Raw genomic sequence first — 25,690 nt, 5'->3', positions numbered from 1 at the left:
GCAGTCACTTATATCCAGGAAGTGATGCCATACTTGAAAAAGCCCTCATTGATAGCAGACCTGGCATGGGATAGTTTACCTCCTCATTCTCCATGTCTAGGAGCTGCTGGTTCCAGTTCTCCAAATCACAGTGCCAAAGACAGCAAGATTTTTCCGCTGAAGATGTGCTACATCACAAGGAGTCTGAGCATGCCCAATCCAGAGAGCAGGTTGAATGCTTAATCACAATAAGTGATCAAAAATGTCAGTTTCAATTAGGCTGATGAAATGTATGAGCTAGATTCCATTCTGTTTTTCATATGATGTATCCCACCCCTGGTTCTGTCAGTGCAGCTACATTGTAACTAATAGAAAATGGAACTACAGGATAAATTTGAAAGCAAACTGAGCAGATGGCAATAATATTAATTGTGCAGAAAATGTTATTAAGCATGTTGTAATACCACACTTAAACATTACTCAATTCCATAAGGCTAGCATGGTTTTATGGAAGAAAACTTCTCCTTTTAAGGATAGAAAATATAACAATATAAGCAGTAGGTAGAAACATAAAGTTGCAAAGAGATATAAAATGAACGATCACAATTGTGTAAATGAATTTCAGTTTGGCAAGTGTGAAGTCGTCCACTTTGGATGTTTACTAATGCATTTAAAAGGTAGAAATATTGGTGGCCCAAATGGTCTTTGGGGTCCAGGTACATGCAACATTAAGTACATGAAGATATACAGAAATATTTTAGAAAATGAATGGAATACTGGCATTTTAATCTAGAGAATGGAGTACAAATTGATAGAAGTCATGCTTTAAAGCTCTGTTAAGATCACACTGGGAGTCACTGACTAGTTCTGGCCACTAAGCCTCTGGAGTGAGATGTTGACCTTGGAGAGAGTAGAATTTGTTTACTAAATAATACTTGGATTCTGGATTAAATTACAAGGAAAGTCCATACAAAATAAGTTGCACTCCCTGAAACTTAGATTGAGATGTTTGTTTTTTTTTATCTTTAAATGTTTAAACCAGTGTAGATGGAGAGAAAAAGAGTCTCGAAATAGGGGTGGTATAGGGAGCACATAGCCTAAAAATTGATGTAGGCCTTTCAAGAGAGATTACACACATGAGGATGGTATCTTTATTCTCCAAGTGGCAGTTGATATCAGATCAGATGTTGTTTTTATCTCTGAGATTAATACACTGTGTTTTGTTATAAGTGATGGATTGGGAACGGGTGAAGAGAAAAGGATCTTGTAGACATTTATGACCCTCTGTGTAGACCAACATGTATTCATGAGTTAGAGGTAGGAAGTAAATGTACTGCAGCCATATTTACAGACAACACAAACAAGTGGAGAGGCAAATTGTCAGAGGCATGTAGTTTAGAGATATTAATAGGTTATGTGAATTGGCAAATGGAGTGTAATATGGGAAAATGTCAGGTTTTTAATTTTAGAAGTGAGAACAAAGAACAGAATTATTTAAATGGAGAAAAGCTGCATCACAAAGGGACTTTGGGCTGCTTGTGCATGAAACACAGAAAGCTAGCACTCAAGAAGGCTAATAGAATGTTGGTCCTTATTTCAAGGGGATTGGAATGGAAGAATAGGGAACTCTTATTGCAACTGTATTAGGTGCTAATGCAACCATATCTATAATGCTGTGAGCTGGTTTTTAAAATTTGTTCATGGGCTGAGAGCACTGCTGGCTAGAACAGCATTAATTGCCAAGAGGGCAGTGCTGTGCGTCTGGAGTCACATGTAGGCCAGACCAGGTAAGGATAGCAGTTTCCTTCCCTAAATGACATTAGTGAACCAGGTGGATTTTAAAAAAAAATTAACAATGGATTTATGATCACCATTGGACTCCTAATTCCAGATTTTTAATGAATTCAAATTCCACGACCTGCTATGAGGTGATTTGAACCAGGGTACGCAGAACATGCGTCTCTGGGTTTGTAGTCCAGTGATTAAGGTCATTACCTCCTCTTGGTCCCCTTACTGATGGGGAGATATCATTTCTTTGGAAGCAGTTCAGACAACATTCACTAGGACGATCCCTATTATGAAGGGAATGTCTTATGAGCAAAGGTTAAACAGGTTGGGACTCTGCCCATTAGAATTTAGAAGAATGGGGTGATCTCATCGAAAGGTATAGGATTCTTAAGGAGCTTGACAGGCTGAATGATGAGAGAATGTTTCCCCTCATGAGAGATTCTTGGACCAAAGGGCATAGTCTCAGAATAAAGGGCTGTCAATTTAAGACAGATGAGGAGGATTTCTTCTGGAGTTTGAAAGTCTTTGGAACTCCATGCCACTATGAGCTGGTGTGGCTGAGTGCTTGCAAATATTTAAAACTGAGGTAGATTCTTGATCAGTAAGGGGTTCAGTGTTTATGGGAAAAGGCAGCAAAGTCGATGTGAGGGTTGTCGGTTGAGCCATGATCTTATTAAGTAATGGAGCAGGCCTCAGGAGCTGAAAAGCCTACTCCTGTGCCTATTTCATATGGTCTAATGGACACTCTGACATCTCGGGGAAGTGCAAGAAAACCTATCCTCGTGCACCAGTCGCTGAATGTATGCATGTAGGTGCAGTAGGCAACGAAGAAGGGAAATACTATGTTGGCCTTCATAGTGAGAGAGTTGGGCTACAGTTTCATGAATGTTTTACTCCAAAAGTCAGGTGTGATGGAATACTCCTCACTTGTCTAGATAAATGCAGCTGTAACAACGGTCAAGAAGCTTGACCCCATCCAGGAAAAAGCAGTCTGCTTAATTGGCACCACATTGATAAGCACCATTCTCTCCACCAACAATGCTTAGTACACACTGCTGCTACTATCTACAAGGTCCCCTACAGCATCTTAGACAGAACCCTCCAAACCTGCAACCACTTTCATCTAAAAGGGCACGAGCAGCAAATTCATGGGAACACCACCATCTGAAAGTTTCCCTCCAACCCAGTCACCATCCTGACATGGAAATATATTGCTGCTCCTTCACAGTCTCTGGATCAAAATTCTGGAATTAAGCCCCATAATGGCAAAGTGGGTCTGCCTTCAACATTTAATTTGGCAGCTCACCACCACCTTGTGATAACTAGAGACTGACAATAAATGCTGGCCCAACCAGCGACTTCTACATCCCACGAATGAATATATAAATAATTATGCAGCCTCTTGGTGATTAACACCTCGAGTCTTGTGTGGAGTTTTATTCTCCTTATCTGAGGTAGATTGTTCAGGCTATGAAGAGAGGTTTACCAGGCTGATTTCTAGATGACAGGTCTGAAGAATTGGGGGAGGGGGCAGCAGTTGGGGGAATCTCTTGGAAACCTATAAAAATCTAATGAGGCTAAATAAGGTAAATGCAGGACAGATGTTTCCAATGGCAGGGGAGTCCAGGATTACGAGTCACAGTCTAAAGATATGGGGTATTCTGTTTAGGACTGAAATGAAAAGTTTCTTCACCCAGAGAGGTGTGGGGGAGGTAAGCTGTGGAATTCTCTACCACAGAAAGTGATTGAGACCAAAACATTTAATGCTTTAAACAAGTGGATGTAGATTGTTCCTTGGGTTAAGGGGATTAAAGGGTATGAAGTGAAAGCAGGAATAGGGTATTGTGATGTACTATCAGCCATGATCATATTGAATGGTGGAGCAGACTTGAACGGCCTATACACATTCCCATTTCTTTGGGTCAACCAAAGTTGTTGTGAGTCACTGTGGTCGTCATGGCCACTTTAGTATCAGAAATGCCCAAACTATTTCTTGACTTGTAACAAGTTGAAAGTGTAGGTATGCAAAGTGACCTTTGTATCCCTGTAGATAAGTCAATGAAGGCTATCATGCAGCAGCAAGCTATTGGAAAGTCTATTGGAATATATGCCTTCGTTGCAGGATGATTAGAGTGTAGAAATAGTGAAATCTTTGGTTCTGTGGGAGCTTGATTGCACCTTGAATACTGAGACGTTTTGGTCTCCTTATCTCAGGAATGATATTATCGCCGTAGAGGGAGTACAATTTAAAATTATGGAGAATGCTATTTGGATCCAGATGAGATTTTGTTTTACTATGGGTGTTTGGAATCCTCTATCTCAGAGGGTTGTAGAGGCCCTGTCTTTGAGTACACTTAAGGAAGAGATTGATAGATTTCTAATTACCAGTTCTGTGGAGGATTAAGGGAATGGAGTGAATAAGACATTGAAGTGTTGAGTCAGCCGTGATTGTACAGAGTAGCAGAACTGGCTTGACTGTTTTATGTTTTTGGATTTCCAAAAGACACTTGATAAGACCATGCTCTGACGTACCCAAGCCCCCATTTCACACTGATCCACATTGTGCCATGCATGAATATTTTATTGTTTGAAGTTCTTTTTATTCAAAAAAACAGGCAACTGTGTTCTGGTTCTGACCCTCTGTTTCCTATTTGTCATTCCCACAGGTTATTTGAACTGCACTCCCCTGATGGCAGACATGTAATCATTCTGCGGAGCAAGGATGCTGTTGCTACACATGCTTGGTTCACAGCCATTCACACGACTATCACGGCGCTGATCCCTCAGGCACTGTTGGACCTGAATGGGCTGCTTAACCCAAGTGGCAGGGCCATACAGCATATTGGCTGGCTGGCTGAGCAGGTAGAGAATTCTCAGGTTGCTACTTATTGGCTTCTAAAGTCAAGATGTGTGTTAGGTTGAAGTTGGATAGTGGGCGGCACAGTGGTTAGCACTGCTGCCTCACAGCGCCAGAGACCCGGTTCAATTCCCACCTCAGGCGACTGACTGTGTGGAGTTTGCAGATTCTCCCCATGTCTGCGTGGGTTTCCTCCGGGTGCTCCAGTTTCCTCCCACAGTCCAAAAATGTGCAGGTTAGGTGAATTGGCCATGGTAAATTGCCAGTAGTGTTAGGTGAAGGGGTAAATGTAGGGGAATGGGTCTGGGTGGGTTGTGCTTTGGCGGGTGGGTGTGGACTTGTTGGGCCGAAGGGCCTGTTTCCACACTAAGTCATCTAATCTAATCTAATCTAATATACTGTTTATACAGTACTGCTTGGGAACTCATTATTCCAGTAACCTAGCAACATGACTGGCTGAATACAGTTGTGTTCTACTATATTCTGACACTGGGTTACCTTGTGTTACATTTCAAATTCACATTGATAAAAGTTTGTGAGAAGAGTAGTTTAAGTATGCCGTCTTTATTAATAGGTTCAGTGTCCTGTTGTCTGTTATGTATGTCCAGCAGGTTGGATATTGTTTCTCTGGCTAGGGTTTTGTCAATAGAAGTGAACAGTGCCGTTACATCAAACGAGACCATGGTTTCTTCCTTGTCTATGTGTATATTTCTGATGGTGTCCAAAAATTCTTGTGTTGACTGTATAGAGTGTCTGGATCCGCTAACCAGGTGTTTCAGTTTCTGTTGTAGCTCTTTAGCCAGTTTGTGTGATGGTGTCCCTGGTAGTGATACTATGGGTCTGAGTGGGATGTCTGGTTTGTGTACTTTAGGTAGTCCATAGAATCTGTTGCTTTCCAGTTTCATTCTTTGTAGGTCAGACCTGGTTATCTGTCCGTTTTTTTTGTAGGTTTCTCAGTGTGTTGTTTATCCTATTGGTGAGCTGTGGAGTGGGGTCAAACTCCCTCTTTTGGTAGATGTTGGTATCTGCAAGTAGTTGTTCCGCTTTGTAGATATAGTCTGACTTCTCCAGTATAACAGTCATTCTGCCTTTGTCTGCTGGTAGTATGATTATGGTCTTATCGTTTCTTAGTGATTTTAGTGCTTCTTTCTCCTTAGTGTTGAGGTTGTGTGTTTGTCTTTTCCTTGTTATCACAGGTACGATACTTTGTCTCACTGTTTGTTGTGTCTCTTCTGTCAGTCCATTGTTCCTGAGTGTGCATTCTAGTGCTGCTAGGAAGTCTGCTGTCTTGGTGTCCCTGTAGTTGTAGTTAAGTCCCTTGGCCAGTATTGTTCTTTCCGTGTCTGTGAGCTCTCTGTGGGAAAGGTTTTTAAACCCAGGTTTGTGTTGTGGTGTCCTTTTCGTTGTGTGTTAGTTTGGCCATTTTTTCTTTAAGTGCAGGTTTTTTGCGATGTGTGGTCCTATTCTGTACTATGGTGATAGCCTGTTCTATGGTCTGGGTCCATTCCTGATTGGTAGTTTTTAAAATTGATAAATGCGCCAGTTTGGAAGCAGGCTGTGACTACTGGTAGGGAATCTGAGGTGATACCAGTGTAGAATGGGAACAGGACACTGGCGTTTATCTGCTCTGTCCCTCTGGTGTCTGGCAGTGGAGATAAACCTGCTTCCTTGCTTTTATCCTCACTCCAGGGAATCTGCTTGCCGGAACACTCTCTTTTTTGTTTTGTTTTCCTGTGGGTTGCTAGTGCAGCAGTGGCCCTTGACAACTGGTTATTTATTTTCCTCTAAAGGGCTCTGCATATGTGACTCCAAAGTTTGAAGCGGTCTGATTTAGTTTCAAGATGGTTGTCAGCAGCATTCCCTCTAAGTTGCTCAGTCCCCTGAATTATTGGGAAGCCCCCAATGGGTCAGTCATCACGCCATTGCATGACTTGTACTTCCATAAGTCACTTCTGACCATAGAGCTGGGAGGTTCAGGCAGGAGCAAGAAAGATTTAAAGGGAATGTTGATTATCAGTGAAAGGAATTTGGGAGATTAGGGACTGAAATAAGAAATAGAACGAGAAGGGAGGGAACAGTAAATCCTTTACGGTGTATGCAAGAACAGGAATAGATGTTATGGCTCTGTTTGCCGAGCTGGGAGTTTTTGTTGCAAACATTTCGTCCCCTTTCGAGGTGAAATCCTCAGTGCTTGGGAGCCTCCTGTGAAGCGCTTCTGTGATGTTTCCTCCGGCATTTATATTGGCTTGTCTCTGCTGCTTCCGGTTGTCAGTTGCTGTCCGCTGCAGTGGCCGATATATTGGGTCCAGGTCGATGTATTTGTTGATAGAATTTGTGGATGAGTGCCATGTCTCTAGGAATTCCCTGGCTGTTCTCTGTTTGGCCTGCCCTATAATAATAGTGTTGTCGCAGTCGAATTCATGTTGTTTGTCATCTGTGTGTGTGGCTACTAAGGATAGCTGGTCATGTCATTTCGTGGGTAGTTGGTGTTCGTGGATGCGAGTTGTTAAATGTCTTCCTGTTTCTCCTATGTAGTGTTTTGTGCAGTCCTTGCATGGGATTTTGTACACTACGTTGGTTTTGCTCATGCTGGGTATCGGGTCCTTTGTCCTGGTGAGTTGTTGTCTGAGAGTGGCTATTGGTTTGTGTGCTGTTGTGAGTCCTAGTGGTCGCAGCAGTCTGACTGTCAGTTCGGAAATGCTCTTGATGTGTGGTAGTGTGGCTGGTCCTTTGGGTTGTGGCATGTCCTCGTTCCGTTGTCTTTCCCTTAACCGGAAGTGGCAGAGACAAGCTGCTATAAATGCCGGAGGAAATATCACAGAAGCACTTCACAGGAGGCTCCCAAGCACTGAGGATGTCACCTAGAAAGGGGACGAAACGTTTGCAACAAAAACTCCCAGCTCGGCGAACGGAACCACAACAACGAGCACCCGAGCTACAAATCTTCTCCCAAACTTTGAACAGGAATAGAAGCTGTTGCAAGTGGTACTTTTATTACAGTTAGGTTGAGAATTTTAAAGGAAGTGAGGATCGATATTGTGGGGGCAATAATATTTCAGTCTTCCTGAACTTGTTAGAAGAGTGCCATAAGACTAGAGAATTAATATTGCATCCTTGTTCAAAAATGGTTGTAAACATAATGCCATCAATTGTAGACCAGTTAGTTTAACTTGGATGGCAGGGAAATTTCTAGAATCAATTCTTCAGGTAGAATTAGTAATGACATGGAAAAAGGTAGGTTGCTTAGGAATAGACAGCATAGATTTCTACTGGGGAAATAGTGTTTAAGTTTCTAGAGTACACGGATTTCCAAGACATTTGACACAAGTGGCATGCACACACAAACGGGGGCCTGCACTAGCTCTCTTATCTTTTGTTAATCTCCAGCCTTTTCCCCACATCTCTGCACACTGTTACTGTCCAAAAGAAATGTTCAGTTCCCTTTTGAATGCCTCAGTTGAACCTGCCTCCACCACATGTCCAGGCAGTACATTCAAGACCTGAACTACTTGCTTTGTGAATTGTTTTTCTCACATCACATTGCACATGGCTTTAAATCTCTGCCCCCTAATTTTCCTTTTTAACGAGAGGAAGTAGCTTCTCCCCATACTCTGTCTAATCCACTCGTGATTTTAGAAAGCTGTACCAAGTTTCCTCTCAACCTTCTCTTCAAGGAGAACAGTTCCAACTTTGATCTTCCCTCATGGCTGAAGTTTCTCATTTCTGGAACCATTCTTGTAAATCACTTCTGCACTCTCTCCAATGCAACCACTTCTTTGTATAATGAGGCGTACACAACTGTGCATAATTTTGGGTTACAATTACATCAGTCATGATAAACTGAAGAAAAATGTCAGTTCAGTCATTTTAGCAGGAAACCTGAAGAAGCTATGAGAGAAGATTGGGTATGTTGAGGCAGCAATGATTGTGTGTGGACCTGAGGAAGTTGGACACGATCATTAGTAGAGGAATCACTTACCGGGGGCATAAATTTAAGCTAAGACAGAGAAGACTAAGAAGATAATTGAAAACATTTTTTTTTAAATGAGGGTGGTGGGTGTCTGGAACTCACCACCTGAGAGGGTGGACTGATACTCATAACTTCTGAGCATTATTTGGATACTCATTGCCATCTGAAAATGGGTTAATGTCGTCAGATCTTTAACACGGGCATGATGGGGCAAGTGGCCTCCTTCTGTGCAATAAACATTTGAGTTTACTCTTCAAACTCTCCAATCTGCCAGAACACTTCCAGAATCTACTGTTTTTGTGATCACTTACTTTTAGTACCTAGGGATGTAGATTATGTCAGCTTTCAGTGGCACTAGTTTCTACAACCCTTGTTTATTAATATTCACCCGCTTCCATTCCTTCTTTGCTTCCCTCATTCCACTGGTCTCTGGATTATCAGTCCAGTGTTATTACCCTTGTTGTTATTTCTCCTGAAAAGGTGAGGGGGTATTCGTTGCAGAAGCCGAGAGAGTAAAGCAAGAAAAAATTAAAGAAACAACGATCAACTTGGCCCTGTATCCAATCCATTGGAGTTTAGAAGAATGAAAGATGGACCTCATTAAGAGCATCAAAATTAGGAGCAGGAAAACACGGTTTGGATCCATGAGCCTGCTCTGCCATTCAACTGGGTCAAGCTGATCCAGCATTCCTCATGTCGACTTTCTTGCCTTTTCCCTGTAACCCTTGATTTCCCCTTGATCAAGAACCTGTCTGTCTTAAATATACACAAGGCCGCTGGCCCCACAGTTACTGTGACAAGGAGTTCCAAAGACTGTCAACCCTCAGAAGAAATTCTGCCTCAACTCAGCTTTAAATTGGTGCCCCATTATTCTGAGACTGTGCCCTCTGGGAGAGTCTGGAACCAATGAGAGAAAACATTTACCCTGTCAAGCCCCTTAAGAATTCTCTAACTTGTGACCAGTGGAGAACCACAAGGATTGGTACTGGGCCCTCTACTTTGTCATTTACATAAATGATTTGAATGCCAGCAAACGAGGTACAGTTAGTAAGTTTGCAGATGACACCAAAATTGGAGGTATAGTGGACAGTGAAGAGGGTTACCTCAGATTACAACAGGATCTGGACGAGATGGGCCAATGGGCTGAGAAGTCGCAGATGGAGTTTAATTCAGATAAATGCGAGGTGCTGCATTTTGGGAAAGCAAATCTTATCAGGACTTGTACACCTTAATGGTAAGGTCCTAGGTAGTGTTGCTGAACAAAGAGACCTTGGAGTGCAGGTTCATAGCTCCTTGAAAGTGGAGTCGCAGGTAGATAGGATAATGAAGAGAGCGTTTGGTATGCATTCCTTTATTGGTCAGAGTATTGAGTACAGGATTTGGTAGGTCATGTTGTGGCTGTACAGGACATTGGTTAGGCCACTGTTGGAATATTGTGTGCAATTCTGGTCTCCTTCCTATCGGAAAGATGTTGTGAAACTTGAAAGGATTCAGAGAAGATTTACAAGGATGTTGCCAGGGTTGGAGGATCTGAGCTACAGGGAGAGGCTGAACAGGCTGGGGCTGTTTTCCCTGGAGCGTCGGAGGCTAAGGAGTGACCTTATAAAACTTTTTCGCGCAGAGGGTGGTACGTGTATGGAATGAGCTGCCAGAGGATGTGGTGGAGGCTGGTACAATTGCAACATTTAAGAGGCGTTTGGATGCTTATATGAATAGGAAGGGTTTGTAAGGATATGGGCCGGGTGCTGGCAGGTGGGACTAGATTGGGTTGGGATATCTGGTCAGCATGGACGGGTTGGACCAAAGGGTCTGCTTCCATGCTGTACATCTCTATGACTCGATGACTCTATCACCCTGATTCTTCTTAACTTCGGTGAGTAGGGTCCCACCTGTTTAACCTTTGCTTGTAAAGCAATCCTTCATCCTCATGAACCTTTTGTGGACTACCTCCAATGAAATTTTATCTTTTTCTTAAATAAGAGGATCAACACTGCTTACAGAACTGCAGATATGGTCTCACTCGCACCTTGTGCAGTTGCAATAGGACTTCCTAACTTCTGTACTCCAACCCCTTAAAGTAAGGACCCACATTCTATTAGCCTTCCTGAATACCTGCTGTCCATGTGTGCTAGCTTTGTATTTCATGCACAAGTCCCTCCAAATCAGCTTGTGTCGCAGCTTTCTGCATTTAAATAACATGGTTAAACTTCACATTTTCCTACATTACACTCTATTTGCTAACGTTTTGCTATTTAGCAAGATCTCTGTAAACTTTGTATCCTTTTACAACTTGCTTTTCCACTTAATTTTCTGCTCCGCAAATTTGGCTACAATACATTCACTTTCCTCCTCCAAGTCATTAATATATATTATAAGCAGCTGAGGTCCCAGCACTGATCCCTGTGGAATCCCACTAGTTAAAGTTCACCAACTTGAAAAAGAGCCCCTTATCTCCACTTGCTGCTCCATGCCAATGAGCCGTTCTCTATCCACTCCAATGTAGTTCTTCCAACATCGTGGGTTCTTTTGACTTAATCTTTTGTGAGGGACCTTATTGAATGCCTTCTGGACGTCCAAATGCAACACATCTACTGATTCCCCTCTATCTACCCTGGTTGTGATTTCCTGTCAAATTGCAATAAATTACTCATGCAATTCTGTTTCATAAAGCCATGCTGACTCTGCTTGATTTGAGATGTATATTGGAATGTATAAAATTCTAAGGAGACTGCATATTTTGGATACCTGAAGGATGTTTCCTCTTGTAAGGGAAACTAAATCTGGGCAACACAATTTAGGAGTAAGAGATCTCCCTTTTTAACATAGAAATGGGATTTTTTTTTCCTCTGCAGATTTATTAATCTCTTTTTTTTTCCCCTTGATTCAGCCTCCATTGCTCTCCAACCAGTTGATTTGAGGGAGAGTTTGATGGATTTTTGATGATTGGGAGGAATTTGAGTGTTATGGGAGAGAGCAAACAGAAAGGTAGAATTGAGACAATAGTGGGGTCAACCATGATCTTATTAAATGGTAAAGCAGGCTTGAAGGACAGAATGGTCTACTCATGCTCTTCATTCCTATATCCATACAAATTCTACACTGTCCTACCCTAAATTAATTCTTCATATCAATTTAATTTTATTTCCTAATTTGGCCTGTTGTGTCTGTGCCAACTGGCTACAGGAGCTGCTCCTCTAATACCCCTCTCTATATAATCTTGCAATTTTGTTCTCATAAGATAATTATCCAAAAACCTTTTCTAAAATTAATTGAATCTGCCTCCGCTATGCCCATAGGCAGAACGCTTGAGATACTAACATAAAAAAAGTCTCTTGTTTTTCTTTTGTCAGTCATTTTAAGTTGGTACCCATTTGCTAATTGTGACAGTTTCTTTCTATTCTCAACCCTCCATCAAGTTTCTTTGCAGCCTTCTCTTTAGGCAGAACAACCCCAGCTTCCCCAATCTATCCATGTAATTGAAGATCCCAGCTCTGGAATGTTCTTAAAATATTTTCTGAATCCTTTCTAAACTCTTATAATTCAGTGTGTGTGTTGCCATCAGAAGTGCTGTCATCTTGGCCCTTGATTCCAAGCTCCACCCATTATAGCTGTGCTTATTTCTGTTTAGACCTATGATTGGGTTGAGAACTGATTGGTGTCTGAGGGTTCAGTCTACCAGTGTTATTGTGTTGAGGAGAGCAGTGCCTTGGTACACAAGTGTTAGGTTTCCCAGTGCCTGACAGTTAGAGAGAGCAGCTCCCAGGCAGTGTGTAGTCCTGTTGTTTGGGTGGTGGGTTAGGTTGCAAAGTCAGGATCTCATGCTTATTCAGCAATGGGGTTTTCTTTGTTTTGCAGCAGAAGGTTGAAGGTGGAAGGCAGCACTGGAAGCCGGTGGTGGTCGTCCTTACTGATAAAGACATGCTGCTTTACGACAGCGTCCCATGGAACAGAGACCTGTGGTCATCGCCCACTCAGAGTCACCCACTGCTAGCAACCAGGTCTGAATAGTGCAATAAATGTGACAGGAGGAATATGCTGATAACTAAGCCCCACTACTGCACTAGTCACCCCATTGGTGTAAACGTTAGTTCAGTACCAAAATGGCAAACTGCTTCCCTTACTATTACTATCAAAAATGAACAAAAACCTCCAGCAGAAGCAGATTACTGTAGAAATCACAGCGGGTCAGGCAACATCTATGGAGAGAGAGCAAGCAAACGTTTCCCCTCAGCTCTGATGAAGTGTTCCTTGTGGTCACGTCTCAGTAATTGGCACAGTATCATATCCATGTATCTCTATTTGTACTGTTAGTTCAGTAATTTTATTCGGGCCGCTATGTGCATTCAGATACAACTACATAGGTAGATGAAGGTGGGGGAGAAAGTCATAGGTCAGATAGGAAGATGCCTCATCTTCCGCCTTGGGACTCTGTAGCCACACAGGATTAATCTGCATTTCACCAGTTTCCTCATTTCTCCTACTCCTACCTAATGCCAGACCCGAGCCTCTAACTTAGCGCTGTCTCTTGATCTGTCCATCGTCCTTCCCCATCTATCCGCTCAATCCTCCCCTCTGACTTATCACCTTCTCCCCCACCTTCATCTACCTATTGCATTCTCAGCTCTTTAGAGGATTGGTGTTGATTTGATGGGTTGAACGGCCTCTTTCAAAATTCCTGTGGGAATTTTACGTTTGTTAATATCCAAGGATACATGTTCTATCAAGAGGATAGGCAGGAGTTTATTCCCAGTAACCCCCATCCCATTCAAGTCTCAGCATGCCCCTGGCCTACAAGCCTCATTCCTGATGAAGGGCTTATGCCCGAAACATTAGTTCTCTTGCCCTTTGGATGCTGCCTGACCTGTTGTACTTTTCCAGCACCACACTCTCGACTCCCCTTGATGAAGCCATGTTGACTCAGCACTAATTTACTATGCACTTCCAAGTACACTGCATTATCATACTTCATAATAGAGTCTAAAACCTTACCAACAGCTGAGGTCAGATCATTTCCCATATTCTGCCTCCCTCCCTTGAACAGAGGTATTATGTTAGACATGTTCCAGTCCTCTGGCACCCTCTATAATTCATCTTTCCTGAAAGATCAACATCAAAGCCTTCCCAGACGTTAGTACCTTTCAGCTTCCCTAGCATCATCTCTTCACCTCTTGCTCCCCTGACTCTCTCGGAGTTCTGGTTTGCTACTGGTGTCTTCCACCATGAAGTTTGATGCAGAGTCTCTGTACAATTCCTCTACCATTTCTTTGTGCAGTGTTGCACTTCTCCAGCCTAATTTTTCCGTGATCCAGTTGTGTCTCTCTTACCTTTTTTTATATATCCATAAAACCACTTGCAATCTTCTTTATGTAACAGGGTAGCTTATTCTCATATTTCATCTTCTCCTCTCTTATTGCTATTTTTAGTTGCCCTCTGGTTTTTAAAGCCTTCCCACTAGTATTCAACACATTGTATGCTTTTTCTTTTTTTATATACTGTCCCTGACTTTCTTTGTCAGCCATCGTTACCTTCTTTCCCTTAGCATGATTCAATACTCCTTGGGATGAATTTCTGCTGTGCCTCCTGAATTATCTCCAGAATCTCTTGCTATTGTGGTTCTGATCGCCGAGCTGGGAATTTGTGTTGCAAACGTTTCGTCCCCTGTCTAGGTGACATCCTCAGTGCTTGGGAGCCTCCTGTGAAGCACTTCTGTGATGTTTCCTCCGGCATTTATATTGGCTTGTCTCTGCCGCTTCTGGTTGTCTGTTCCAGCTGTCCGCTGCAGTGGCCGGTATATTGGGTCCAGGTCGATGTGTTTGTTGATAGAATCTGTGGATGAGTGCCATCAACAAACATATCGACCTGGACCCAACATAACGGCCACTGCAGCGGACAGCTGGAACAGACAACCGGAAGCGGCAGAGACAAGCCAATATAAATGCCAGAGGAAACATCACAGAAGCGCTTCACAGGAGGCTGCTAAGCACTGAGGATGTCGCCTAGACAGGGGACGAAACATTTGCAACACAAATTCCCAGCTTGGCGAACAGAACCACAACAACGAGCACCCGGGCTACAAATCTTCTCCCAGACTTTAAATCTCTTGCTATTGCTGCACCACTGTCTTACCTGCTAGGCTCCCCTTCCAATTAACTCTGACCAGCTTCTCCCTCATGTCTTTATTATCTTTACTCAATTGTAATACCATTACATCTGATTTAAGCTTCTCCCTCGCTAACTGAATTCCATCATAATATGGTCACTGCACCCTTTGGGGTTCCTTTACCTTAAGCTTCCCAATTAAGTCTGCAGCTTTAGATGTCACCAAATCCAGAATTGCCTGTTCCCTCTACCACAAGCTTCTTTTAAAAAAAAATCCCGTAGACTGTTGCTAAACAAAGGGATCTTGGACTGCAGGTTCACAGGTCCTTAAAAGTGGAGTTGCAGGTGGATAGAATAGTGAAGAAGGTGTTTGGTATGCCTTCCTTCATTGGTCAGAGTATTGAGTGCAGGCATTGGGAGGTCATGTTCTGGATGTACAGAACATTGGTTAGGCGTAGAATATTGCATGCAATTCTGGTCTCCTTTCTATTGGAAGGATGTTGTGAAACTTGAAAGAGTTGAAAAAATATTTGCAAGGATGTTAGGTTAAAAACAATGATTCCTGATGAAGGGCTTTTGCCCAAAATGTCGATTTTACTGCTCCTCGGATGCTGCCTGAACTGCTGTGCTCTTCCAGCACCGCTAATCCAGAATTTGCAAGGATGTTGCCAGGGTTGGAGGATTTGAACTATAGGGAGGAGGTTGAATAGGCTAGGGCTTTTTTCCCTGGAGCATTGGAGGCTGAGGGGTGATTTTATACAGTAGAGGTTTATAAAATCATGAGGGGCATGGATAGGATAAATAAACACTCTTTTTCCTGGGGTGGGGGAGTCCAGAACTAGAGGGCATAGGTTTAGAGTGAGAGGGGAAAGATATAAAAGAGACCTAAGGGGCAATTTTTTCCACACACAGGGTGATGCATGTGTGGATTGGCTGCCAGAGGAAGTTGTGGAGGCTGGTACAATTGCAACATTTAATAGGCATTTGAATGGGTATATGAATAGGAAGGGTTTGGAGGGATATGGGCCAGGTGCTGCAGGTGGGACTAGATTGGGTTGGGATATCTGGTCAGCATGGACAGGTTGGACTGAAGGGTCTGTTTTCGTAATGTACATCTGAGCCTACTGCTAGGAGGCCTGTGTACAACTCCCATCCGGGTCTTTTCTCTGTTCCAGTTCTTCAAATGTATCCACACTGTCCTACCCTAAATTAATTCTTCATATCAATTTAATTTTATTTCCTAATAGCAAGCAGCCCCACCACTCCTGCCTATCCTCTTGATAGAACATGTATCTTTGGGTATTAAAAAACGTAAAATTCCCACAGAAATTTTGAAAGAGGCCGTTCAACCCATCAAATCTACACCAATCCTCTTATAAGCATCTCGCCTAACCCAGCCCCTACCCTGTACTGTTAACAACACATTCACCATGGCTAACCCATCTATCCAGCATGTCCCTGAACCACAGTCTGGACAATTTCGATGGCCAAACTACCTAATCTGCACATCTTTGGACTGTGGAAGAAAGCATAGCACTCTGCTGAACCGTGTGCAGACACTGGGAGAATGTGCAAACTCCACAAAAACAGTTGCCCAAGACTAGAGTGAAACCCATGTCCTTGGGGTTGTGAGGCAACTGTGCTAGCTTCTTAGCCACTGTGCTGCCCACTAGTTCTAAGCTGTGATCCCCTTGCAGCTGCATCTCTGTGATGCCCACAACAGCACATGCACCAATTTCAATCTATGGTACAAGCTCGTTTACCTTGTTTCTTCTTCCAGTTTTCCTGTGTCACTCGTTTTATGTTGGGCCCACAATCCTGGACTTGAATTTATCCTGTTTAAAAATGATATTCCAAACTAAGAGCCCAAAAAAAAGCAAGTAAAGTGCATCTCTTCCCCTCTGCACTGAATTTCCATGCTGCCTGTAAAGTCCCTGAGCTATACACTTGGGCTGTGTCTGACACTGGATGTTACCACTTCTTCCTCACCATGCAAAGCCTACGACAAGAAATAGCACCTTCCCTTCACTGAACTCCTACTTTCGCTTAACTGTAAAGGTCTATTCTCTGCAGCTTGGATTATTATACTTACATGGCTTGTCTATTTCAGTTTCTGGTCAATGATAACCCTCAGGATGTTGAACGTGAAGGATTCAGTGATGGTAATCCCAATGAATGTTAAGGGCCAGCGATCAGATTTGTGTTTTTTAGTGATGCCCATTGTCTAGCAATTGTATGGCATGAATGTTACTTCATATGTGCCTCTATATGACCAAGGACTATTTCAGGACCTGATTATGGTGCTGAGTGGTTCATATATTGGCGTACATCCCCATTCTTGACCTTATGTTGGAATATGGGTCATCGATGAACAGCTGAAGATGGTTTGGTCTAGGACACTTAACTTTCTGCTATGTTGATGTCCATTTTTCTTCCCCTGTTTCTCAGGTTGGTTCACTCGGGGTCAGCACGAGGATCCCCAAGCATTAGTTCCGATCTATCATTTGTGACAAGAACTGGGTCACGACAAGGCATTGAAATGCATGTTTTCCGTGTGGAGACTCACCGGGATCTGTCAACATGGACACGGATGCTTGTCCAAGGCTGCCATAGTGCTTCGGAGCTGATTAAAGAGGTGACGTTGGGTATGTGTTCTGAGTGGTGATCACCATGTGTTTCATCAGAATGGGAGGTTTGGGTGTGTTCTGGTATCACCATGGCAACAAGGCTAGTGTGTGGGTTTGGAGAGTGGGTCTTTGTGCATGAGTTCTGAACCTCAGGACATTTGATCTCGGCTATAATTATTCAGTGGAGGTTTTACTTTAATGACAGGCAGTGTTATTTTGTATACTGAAAGCTGTGATAAAAGCAGTTTTCAAAATCTCTGAAGCAGGTTCAAATGATCTTACGGGTCACAGAGAATATCATCTGTTGTACTGTACTGTTGATGTTGTATTCATCTCCAGCAGCAACACTGCTTACCATTACCTCCCTTGCATTTCTTCACCACCTTCACAGCTCTGCTGAAACCCTTGTTCATGCCATTGTTATATTGAGACTTGACTATTTCAATGCTTTCCTGATCAGCCTCCCATCTTTTTCATTGTGTCAAGCTTATCTCATTCAAACTGTGTTGCAGCTGCAGTCCTAATTTGCACCAGGTCCTGCTCACCACTGCTTTGTGATTAATGTTGAGAAGTTGCTAAGCCAGGAGCCATTTTTGAAATTCTTGTCCATCATATCAGTAATTCTGGATTTTTGAGCAGACCCCAATTTTAATAGGGCCATTTTTTTTGGTGATGTATGGTCTCTGCTCTGTAATTCCCTCCCTAAACTCGTCTGCCCTTCTATTTCTATTTCTTCTTATGATGTTCATTTGCCATTAAGCCTATTAGCTTTCACTTACTAACCAATGAATTAGTCAAGCCAGTACGTTGCCTCAATGCCACATTTCAAGTTTGACTTGTATCAAATTCCTCCTCTTCCACTTTCATTTCCAGTGCGAAGGGCACATAATCTCCTTTGTCACTATCTGTTCTGTTCAGATGCTTCTACCCTTTTTTGGTTTGTAAATATATTTATTAGCAAATATTTTTTAACTTTACAAACATATGAACTTATTGAAAAGTACAATCAATAACAAATATCAATATAATAAAAAGAAAAAAACCACAAATTACTCTACAACTACTGTCTGCGAACTATTAACCTACCCTATAATACAAAACAAATCCTAACCTGTGCAAAGCAACACCAATAAATAAGTAAATAACGAATAGATCAAAAAAACCATGGAATACAGAACAGTTATGCTCAGCGCAAAGCTCCAAAACAAAAGAATGGGAGCATTTTTTATATATATATAATACTCGTATTAACTCAGGAGACCCCCCCCCCCCCCCCCCCCTCCAGGGCCCAGGGCTTGACTAATCTAACCATCCTGGTTAAACAAATGCCCTAGTTAAGATAACTGACAAATCTATATCCAAATAACTCAAGTAGGGCTGCCATGTCTTATAAAAATGGTCTGTTGTGTGTTACACCATGTTTGTAAAACAAAGAGAGTCTAAGGGAATGTGCTCCATAATTAATGTATGCCGTCCCAGCAAGCCCGGTGGGTTCTCTGACATCCAATTCATCAGAATATTCTTCCGTGCACAGTATGCAAGAATATTAAATAGTTTCTTCCCATGCCTGCCTAAAGATGGTAAATTCAGTAGACCTAAGAGGAGAGATATCGGGTCTACTTTGACATCAGTCCTCAAAGCCCTCCCTATTTCTCCCGCCACAGCGTCCAATAAACACGGAGCCTGTGGCATGTACAGAAGCAATGGGTAAGAGTACCTTCACTGATTTTAATTTGGGGCACACTGAAGATGCCCACTTTTTTTAAACTTAGCCAGACAATCTGATGCCAGATGAGCCCTGTGCAAAACTTTTAACTGCTTAGCGGATGTTCTATTACAGATTGAGGTCTTTCGAGCATTCTCCCATGTTTCAGAAGAGATCTCCACTCCTAGTTCTTGCTCCCAGACCTCACGTCACCAGTTAATATCCCGCCAGGTCCTGCCACCCAGCAGGCGATAAAGGGCACTAACCGAAAGGGTGCTTGTGGAATGTATCAGGCTTATAGGGCTTAGCGAGAAGCGTAGTTAAATCCTTAACTACTCTGGTTTTTTTAAGGTAAGGATTTTCTATGTCTTTACCAGTGACTGGTTAAAAATTTACTTTTTTTTGTGTGTGTGTGCGTGTGTGTGTCTATTAGGAAAAGACTATAGCAGAGAGGTATCAGAAAGTATTTTAACCCAAACCTGTACAAAGTAACAAAGTAATTAACTAAGCAGAGATGGCTGGGCAGGTGATGTGCTGTAGCTGTATGATGTGGGAGCTGGCTGATCCCATTGTGAATGGCAGTGACCACATCTGCAGCAAGTGTTGGATGTTGGAAGAACTCCGGATCAGAGTTGATGATCTGGGATCTGAGCTTCAAACACTGCGGCACATCCGGGAGGGGGAGAGTTACCTGGACGCTTTGTTTCAGGAGGCAGTCACACCTGGGAGATTAAATAATTCACATTCAGTTAGTGATCAGGGACATCAGAGTGTGGCTGTAAGTGAGGCAGGCAGGGGGAACCTGAGTTCAGGAGTGGAGGAGCCTCAGCCCTTGACCTTGTCCAACAGGTATGAGATTCTTGCTCCCTGTACGGATGAGGAAAAGGGCTCTGGACAGGATGAGCCAGCTGACCACAGCACCATGGTGCAGAAGGCCATTCAAGAGGGGGGAGCAAATAGACAAGTAGTGGTTATAGGGATTCAATAATTAGGGGGACAGATAGTATCCTTTGTAAGCCGGATCAGGGGTCTCGCATGTGTGTTGCCTGCCCGGTGCCAGGGTGCGGGACATCTCCGACCGGCTTGAAAGGATATTGGAGCGGGAGGGGGAGGATCCAGTTGTTGTGGTCCACTTTGGTACTAACAACATAGGCAAGACTAGGGTGGAGGACCTGTTTGGGGTTTGCGAAGCACTAGGAAGGAAATTGAAGTACAGGTCCTTAAGGGTCATAATCTCTGGATTACTGCCCGAGCCACGTGCCAATTGGCATAGGGACAAGAAAATTAGGGAAGTAAACACGTGGCTAAGGGATTGGTGTGGGAAAGAGGGATTTCACTTCATGGGGCATTGGCATCAGTTTTGGAACAGGGGGGATCTGTACCGTTGGGACGGTCTCCACCTGAACCGATCAGGTACCAATGTTCTAGCGAAGAGGATAAATAGGGTGGTCAGTAGGACTTTAAACTTCTGAGTTGGGGGGGAAGGGAAAGTGAAAGCAACGGGGAGTACGGAGTTAAATGGAAAGATAAGCAACAGGATAGCATGTGTCCAGGCGGATCTAAACTCGAGGCAGACTGGGAATGCAGCAAAAAGGAAGGATAACTTAGGACATCTTATGCCTTCCAATATCTCTAATGATAAAGTTAGCATTAAGGCACTTTACCTGAATGCTCGTAGCATTCATAACAAAGCAGATGAACTAATGGCACAGATCAGAGCGAATGATTATGATGTGGTAGGCATCAGAGATGTGGTTACGGGGGGTCAGGACTGGTAGTTAAACCTCCAAGCTTTTTCAACTTATCGAAAAGACAGGGAGGTGGGCAGAGGGGGTGGGGTTGTCTTGTTAGTTAAGAACAAAATTAAATCTATGGCACTGAATGACATAGCGTCGGATGATGTGGAGTCTGTGTGGGTGGAATTGAGGAACCACAATGGGAGTTATGTACAGACCTCCTAACAGTGGTCAGGACCAGGGACGCAACATGTACCGGGAAATAGAGAAGGCATGTCAGAAAGGCAAGGTCACAGTGATCATGGGAGACTTCAATATGCAGGCGGACTGGGTAAATAATGTTGCCAGTGGATCCAAAGAAAGGGAATTCATGGAATGCTTACTGGATGGCTTTTTGAAACAGCTTGTCATGGAGCCCACAAGGGAGCAGGCTATTCTGGACTTAGTGCTTTGTAATGAACCAGACTTTTATAAAAGATCTTAGGAAGCAGCGATCATAATATGGTAGAGTTCAGTCTGCAATTTGAAAGAGAGAAGGCAAAATCGAATGTAATGGTGTTACAGTTAAATAAAGGTAATTATGAGGGCGTGAGAGAGGAACTGACAAAAATAGACTGGAAGTAGAGCCTAGCGGGGAAGACAGTAGAGCAAAAATGGCAGGAGTTTTTGGGTATAATTGAGGACACTGTACTGAGGTTCATCCCCAAGGAAAGAAAGATTATCCGGGGAGGGATTAGACAGCCGTGGCTGACAAAGGAAGTCAGGAAATGTATTAAAGAAAAAGAGGGATCCTACAAAGTGGCCAAGAGCAGTGGGAAATCAGAAGATTGGGAAGGCTACAAAAACAAACAGAGGATAACAAAGAGAGAAATAAGGAAGGAGAGGATCAAATATGAAGGTAGGCTAGCCAGTAATATTAGAAATGATAGTAAAAGTTTCTTTCAATACATAAGAAACAAGCGACAGGCAAAAGTAGACATCGGACCACTTCAAACTGATGCAGGAAGCCTAGTGATGGGAGATAAGGAAATAGCTGGAGAACTTAATAAGTACTTTGCGTCAGTTTTCACAGTGGAAGACATGAGTAATATCCCAACAATTAAAGGGAGTCAGGGGGCTGAGTTGAGTATGGTTGCCGTTACAAAAGAGAAAGTGCTAGAAAAGCTAAAAGGTCTTAAAATTGATAAATCTCCTGGCCCCGATGGGATACATCCTAGAGTTCTGAGAGAGGTGGCTGAGGAAATAGCGGAGGCATTGGTTGAGATCTTTCAAGAGTCACTGGAGTCAGGGAGAGTTCCAGATGATTGGAAGATGGCTGTTGTAACTCCCTTGTTAAAGAAAGGATCAAGACAAAAGATGGAAAATTATAGGCCAATTAGCCTAACCTCGGTTGTTGGTAAAATTCTAGAATCCATCATTAAGGATGAGGTTTCTAAATTCTTGGAAGAGCAGAGTCTGATTAGAACAAGTCAACATGGATTTAGTAAGGGGAGATCATGCCTGACAAACCTGTAGGAATTCTTTGAAGAGGTGACAAGTAGGTTAGACCAGGGAAACCCAGTGGATGTAGATTAGATTACTTACAGTGTGGAAACAGGCCCTTCGGCCCAACAAGTCCACACCGACCCGCCGAAGCGCAACCCACCCATACCCCTACATTTTACCCCTTACCTAACACTACGGGCAATTTAGCATGGCCAATTCACCTGACCCGCACATCTTTGGACTGTGGGAGGAAACCGGAGCACCCGGAGGAAACCCACGCAGACACAGGGAGAACGTGCAAACTCCACACAGTCAGTCGCCTGAGGTGGGAATTGAACCCAGGTCCCTGGCACTGTGAGGCAGCAGTGCTAACCACTGTGCCACCGTGCCACCCTGTAGTCTATCTAGACTTCCAAAAGGCCTTTGATAAGGTGCCACACGGGAGGCTGCTGAGCAAGGTGAGGGCCCATGGTGTTCGAGGTGAGCTACTGGTATGGATTGAGGATTGGCTGTCTGACAGAAGGCAGAGAGTTGGGATAAAAGGTTCTTTTTCGGAATGGCAGCCGGTGACAAGCGGTGTCCTTTTATTGCTTTTGTCATTGACTGTACATCTGTTTTCGCTACTGCTGTTGGGGAGGTTTTGAACTAATGTGGCAGGGGACTGGGATCCAGAAGAGAAAACAAGTAGGCAGCGAGGTGGAGACTGGAGACTGTAAGCATCATGAAGATAGCATTAATCAAGGGAAGAGTAGGCAGAGAGCAGGTGAACACAAAAGAACTGGTGGCCTGAAATGCATCTACTTTAATGCAAGGAGTATAGTGTGTAAGGCAGATGAACTCAGGGCTTGGATTGGTGCCTGGGAGTATGACATTATTGCAATCTCAGAGACTTGGTTGAAGGAAGGGCATGATGATTAACAACTAGATGTTTCAAGATATAGACGCTTCACACAGGACGGAGGGAAGTTAAAAGGGGGGGGTTGGAGTTGCATTGCTGGTCAAGGACGATATCACGGCTGTGCTAAAGGAAGACACTATGGAGGTTTTGGGTAGTGAGGCATTATGGGTGGAGCTGAGAAATAAGGATGCAGTTACATTGTTGGGACTGTTTTACAGGCCTCCTAACAATGAGCGTGAGATAGAAGAACAAATAGGTAGGCAGATTATGGAAAGATGTAGAGGCAATAGGGTAGTGATGATGGGAGATTTTAATTTTCCAAACATTGACTGGGATACACTTAGTGTCAGAGGTCTGGATGGGGTAGAATTTGTAAGAAGCATCCAGGAGAGTTTTCTAGAGCAGTATGTCAATAGTCTGACAAGGGAAGGAGCCATATTGGACCTGGTACTGGGGAACAAGCCAAGGCAGGTGGTGGAGATTGCGGTAGGGGATTTCTTTGGGAACAGTGACCACAATTCTGTAAGTTTTAGAATACTTGTAGATAAAAAAGAGTGGTCCTAAGGGAAGAGTACTAATCTGGGCCAAGGCCAATTATATCAAAATTAGGCAGGAGCTCAGAATGTGGATTGGACACAGCTATTTGAAGGGAAGTCCACATCTGAGATGTGGGAGGCTTTCAAAGATAGTGCAGGATAGGCATGTCCCATTGAAGGCAAAGGATAGGAAGGGCAAGATTCATGAACTGTGGATGACGAGAGAAATGTTACGACTAGCCAAGAGGAAAAGGGAAGCGTATGTACGGTCTAGGCAGCTAAGAACAGAACGGGTCCTGGAGGAATATCGGAAGAGTAGGACACGTCTTAAACGAGGAATCAAGTAGGCTAAAAGGGGTAATGAAATAGCTTTAGTAAGGAGAATCCCAAAGCCTTTTATTCTTATAGAAGAAGCAAGCAGGTAACTAGAGAAAGTTACCTGCTTGCTAGATTGGTCCACTAAAGGATAATGATGGAAGGCTTTGTTTCGAACCTGAGAGAATGGGTGAGATTCTGAATGATTACTTTGCATCAATGTTCACTGAGGAGAGGAACATGATGAATGTTGAGATTAGAGATAGAAGTTTGATTTAAAGTGGATCATGTTGACATAAGTAGGGAAGATGTGTTGGGTAGGCTAGAGGTTATTAAGGTGGACAAATCCCCATGACCAGATGGAATCTATCCCAGTTGCTGAGGGAGGTGAGAGAGGGAATAGCTGGGGCCCTGACAGATATCTTTGTGGCATCCTTAAACACAGGTGAGTTGCCAGAGGACTGGAAGGTTGCTCATGTGCCCCTGTACAAGAAGGGTAGTAGGGATATTCCGGGTAACTACACACCAGTGAGCCTGACTTCGGCGGTGGGAATGTTGTTGGAGAGGGTACTGAGGAATAGGATCTATTTATATTTAGAAAAAAGTTTGCTTATCAGTGATAGGCAACATGGCTTTGAGCGGGGGAGATCGTGCCTTACCTAATTAATAGAGTTCTTTGAGGAAGTGACCAAGTTGATAGATGAAGGAAGGGCTGTTGATGTCATATACATGGACTTCAGTGAGGCGTTTGATAAGGTTCCCCATGATAGACTAATGGAGAAAGTGAAGTCACATGGTGTGCAGGGTGTTCTAGCTAGGTGGATAAAGAACTGGTTGAGCAACAGGAGACAGAGTAGTAGGAGTTGAAGGGAGTTTCTCAAAATGGAGAAAGGTGACCAGTGGTGTTCCACAGGGGTCAGTGCTGGGACCACTGTTGTTTGTGATATACATAAATGATCTCAAAGAGGGCACTGTTGGTATGATGAGCAAGTTTGCAGATGACACAAAGATTTGTGGAGTAGCAGAAAGCATAAGGGACTGTCAGAGAATACAGGAGGATATAGATAGACTGGAGAGTTGGGCAGAAAAGTGGCAGATGGATTTCAATCCGACAAATGTGAGGCGATGCATTTCGGCAAGACTAAATCTCGAGCAAATTATACAATGAATGGAAGAGCCTTGGGAAAAGTTGATGGGCAGAGAGATCTGAGAGTGTAGGTCCATTGTATCCTGAAGGTTGCTGCATGGCTGGATAGAGTGGTCATGAAGGCATATAGTATGCTTGCCTTCATTGGACGGGGTATTGTGTAGAAGAGCTGGCAAGTAATGTTAAAATTGTACAAGACATTGGTTCGGCCGTATTTAGAATACTGTGTACAGTTCTGGTCGCCGCATTACCAAAAGGATGTGGATGCTTTGGAGAGGGTGCAGAGAAGGTTTACGTAGAAGATAGAATATTACAGTGCAGTACAGGCCCTTCGGCCCTCGATGTTGCACCGCCCTGTCATGTTAATCTGAAGCCCATCCCACCTACGCTATTCCATGTACGTCCATATGCCTGTCCAATGACGACTTAAAGCACTTAAACTTGGCGAATCTACTACCGATGCAGGCAAAGCATTCCATATCCTTACTACTGTCTGAGTAAATAAACTACCTCTGACATCTGTCTTATACCTATCTCCCCTCACTTTA

General features: G+C 43.4%; 1 protein-coding gene across 4 annotated transcripts in view; it reads left to right on the top strand.

Moving 5' to 3' along the window:
- sntb2 (syntrophin, beta 2) overlaps nucleotides 1-25,690 on the top strand; it is a 70,213-nt gene that overhangs the window by 14,601 nt on the left and 29,922 nt on the right. For 2 of the 4 annotated variants that reach the window (XM_060837889.1, XM_060837888.1), the window contains exons 2-5: nucleotides 5-209; nucleotides 4,434-4,629; nucleotides 12,450-12,592; nucleotides 17,142-17,338. In XM_060837889.1, the coding sequence (XP_060693872.1) occupies nucleotides 5-209; nucleotides 4,434-4,629; nucleotides 12,450-12,592; nucleotides 17,142-17,338 (741 nt within the window). The remainder of the gene's footprint in view (nucleotides 1-4; nucleotides 210-4,433; nucleotides 4,630-12,449; nucleotides 12,593-17,141; nucleotides 17,339-25,690) is intronic. The other 2 variants (XM_060837890.1, XM_060837891.1) reach the window with 2 other exon arrangements.

The sequence above is a fragment of the Hemiscyllium ocellatum genome, chromosome 17 (genome assembly GCF_020745735.1).
Source record: "Hemiscyllium ocellatum isolate sHemOce1 chromosome 17, sHemOce1.pat.X.cur, whole genome shotgun sequence".
Classification (NCBI taxonomy): Eukaryota; Metazoa; Chordata; class Chondrichthyes; order Orectolobiformes; family Hemiscylliidae; genus Hemiscyllium; species Hemiscyllium ocellatum.
Note: the sequence above shows the minus strand (reverse complement) of the source record. Positions and strands in the feature narration are given on the sequence as shown.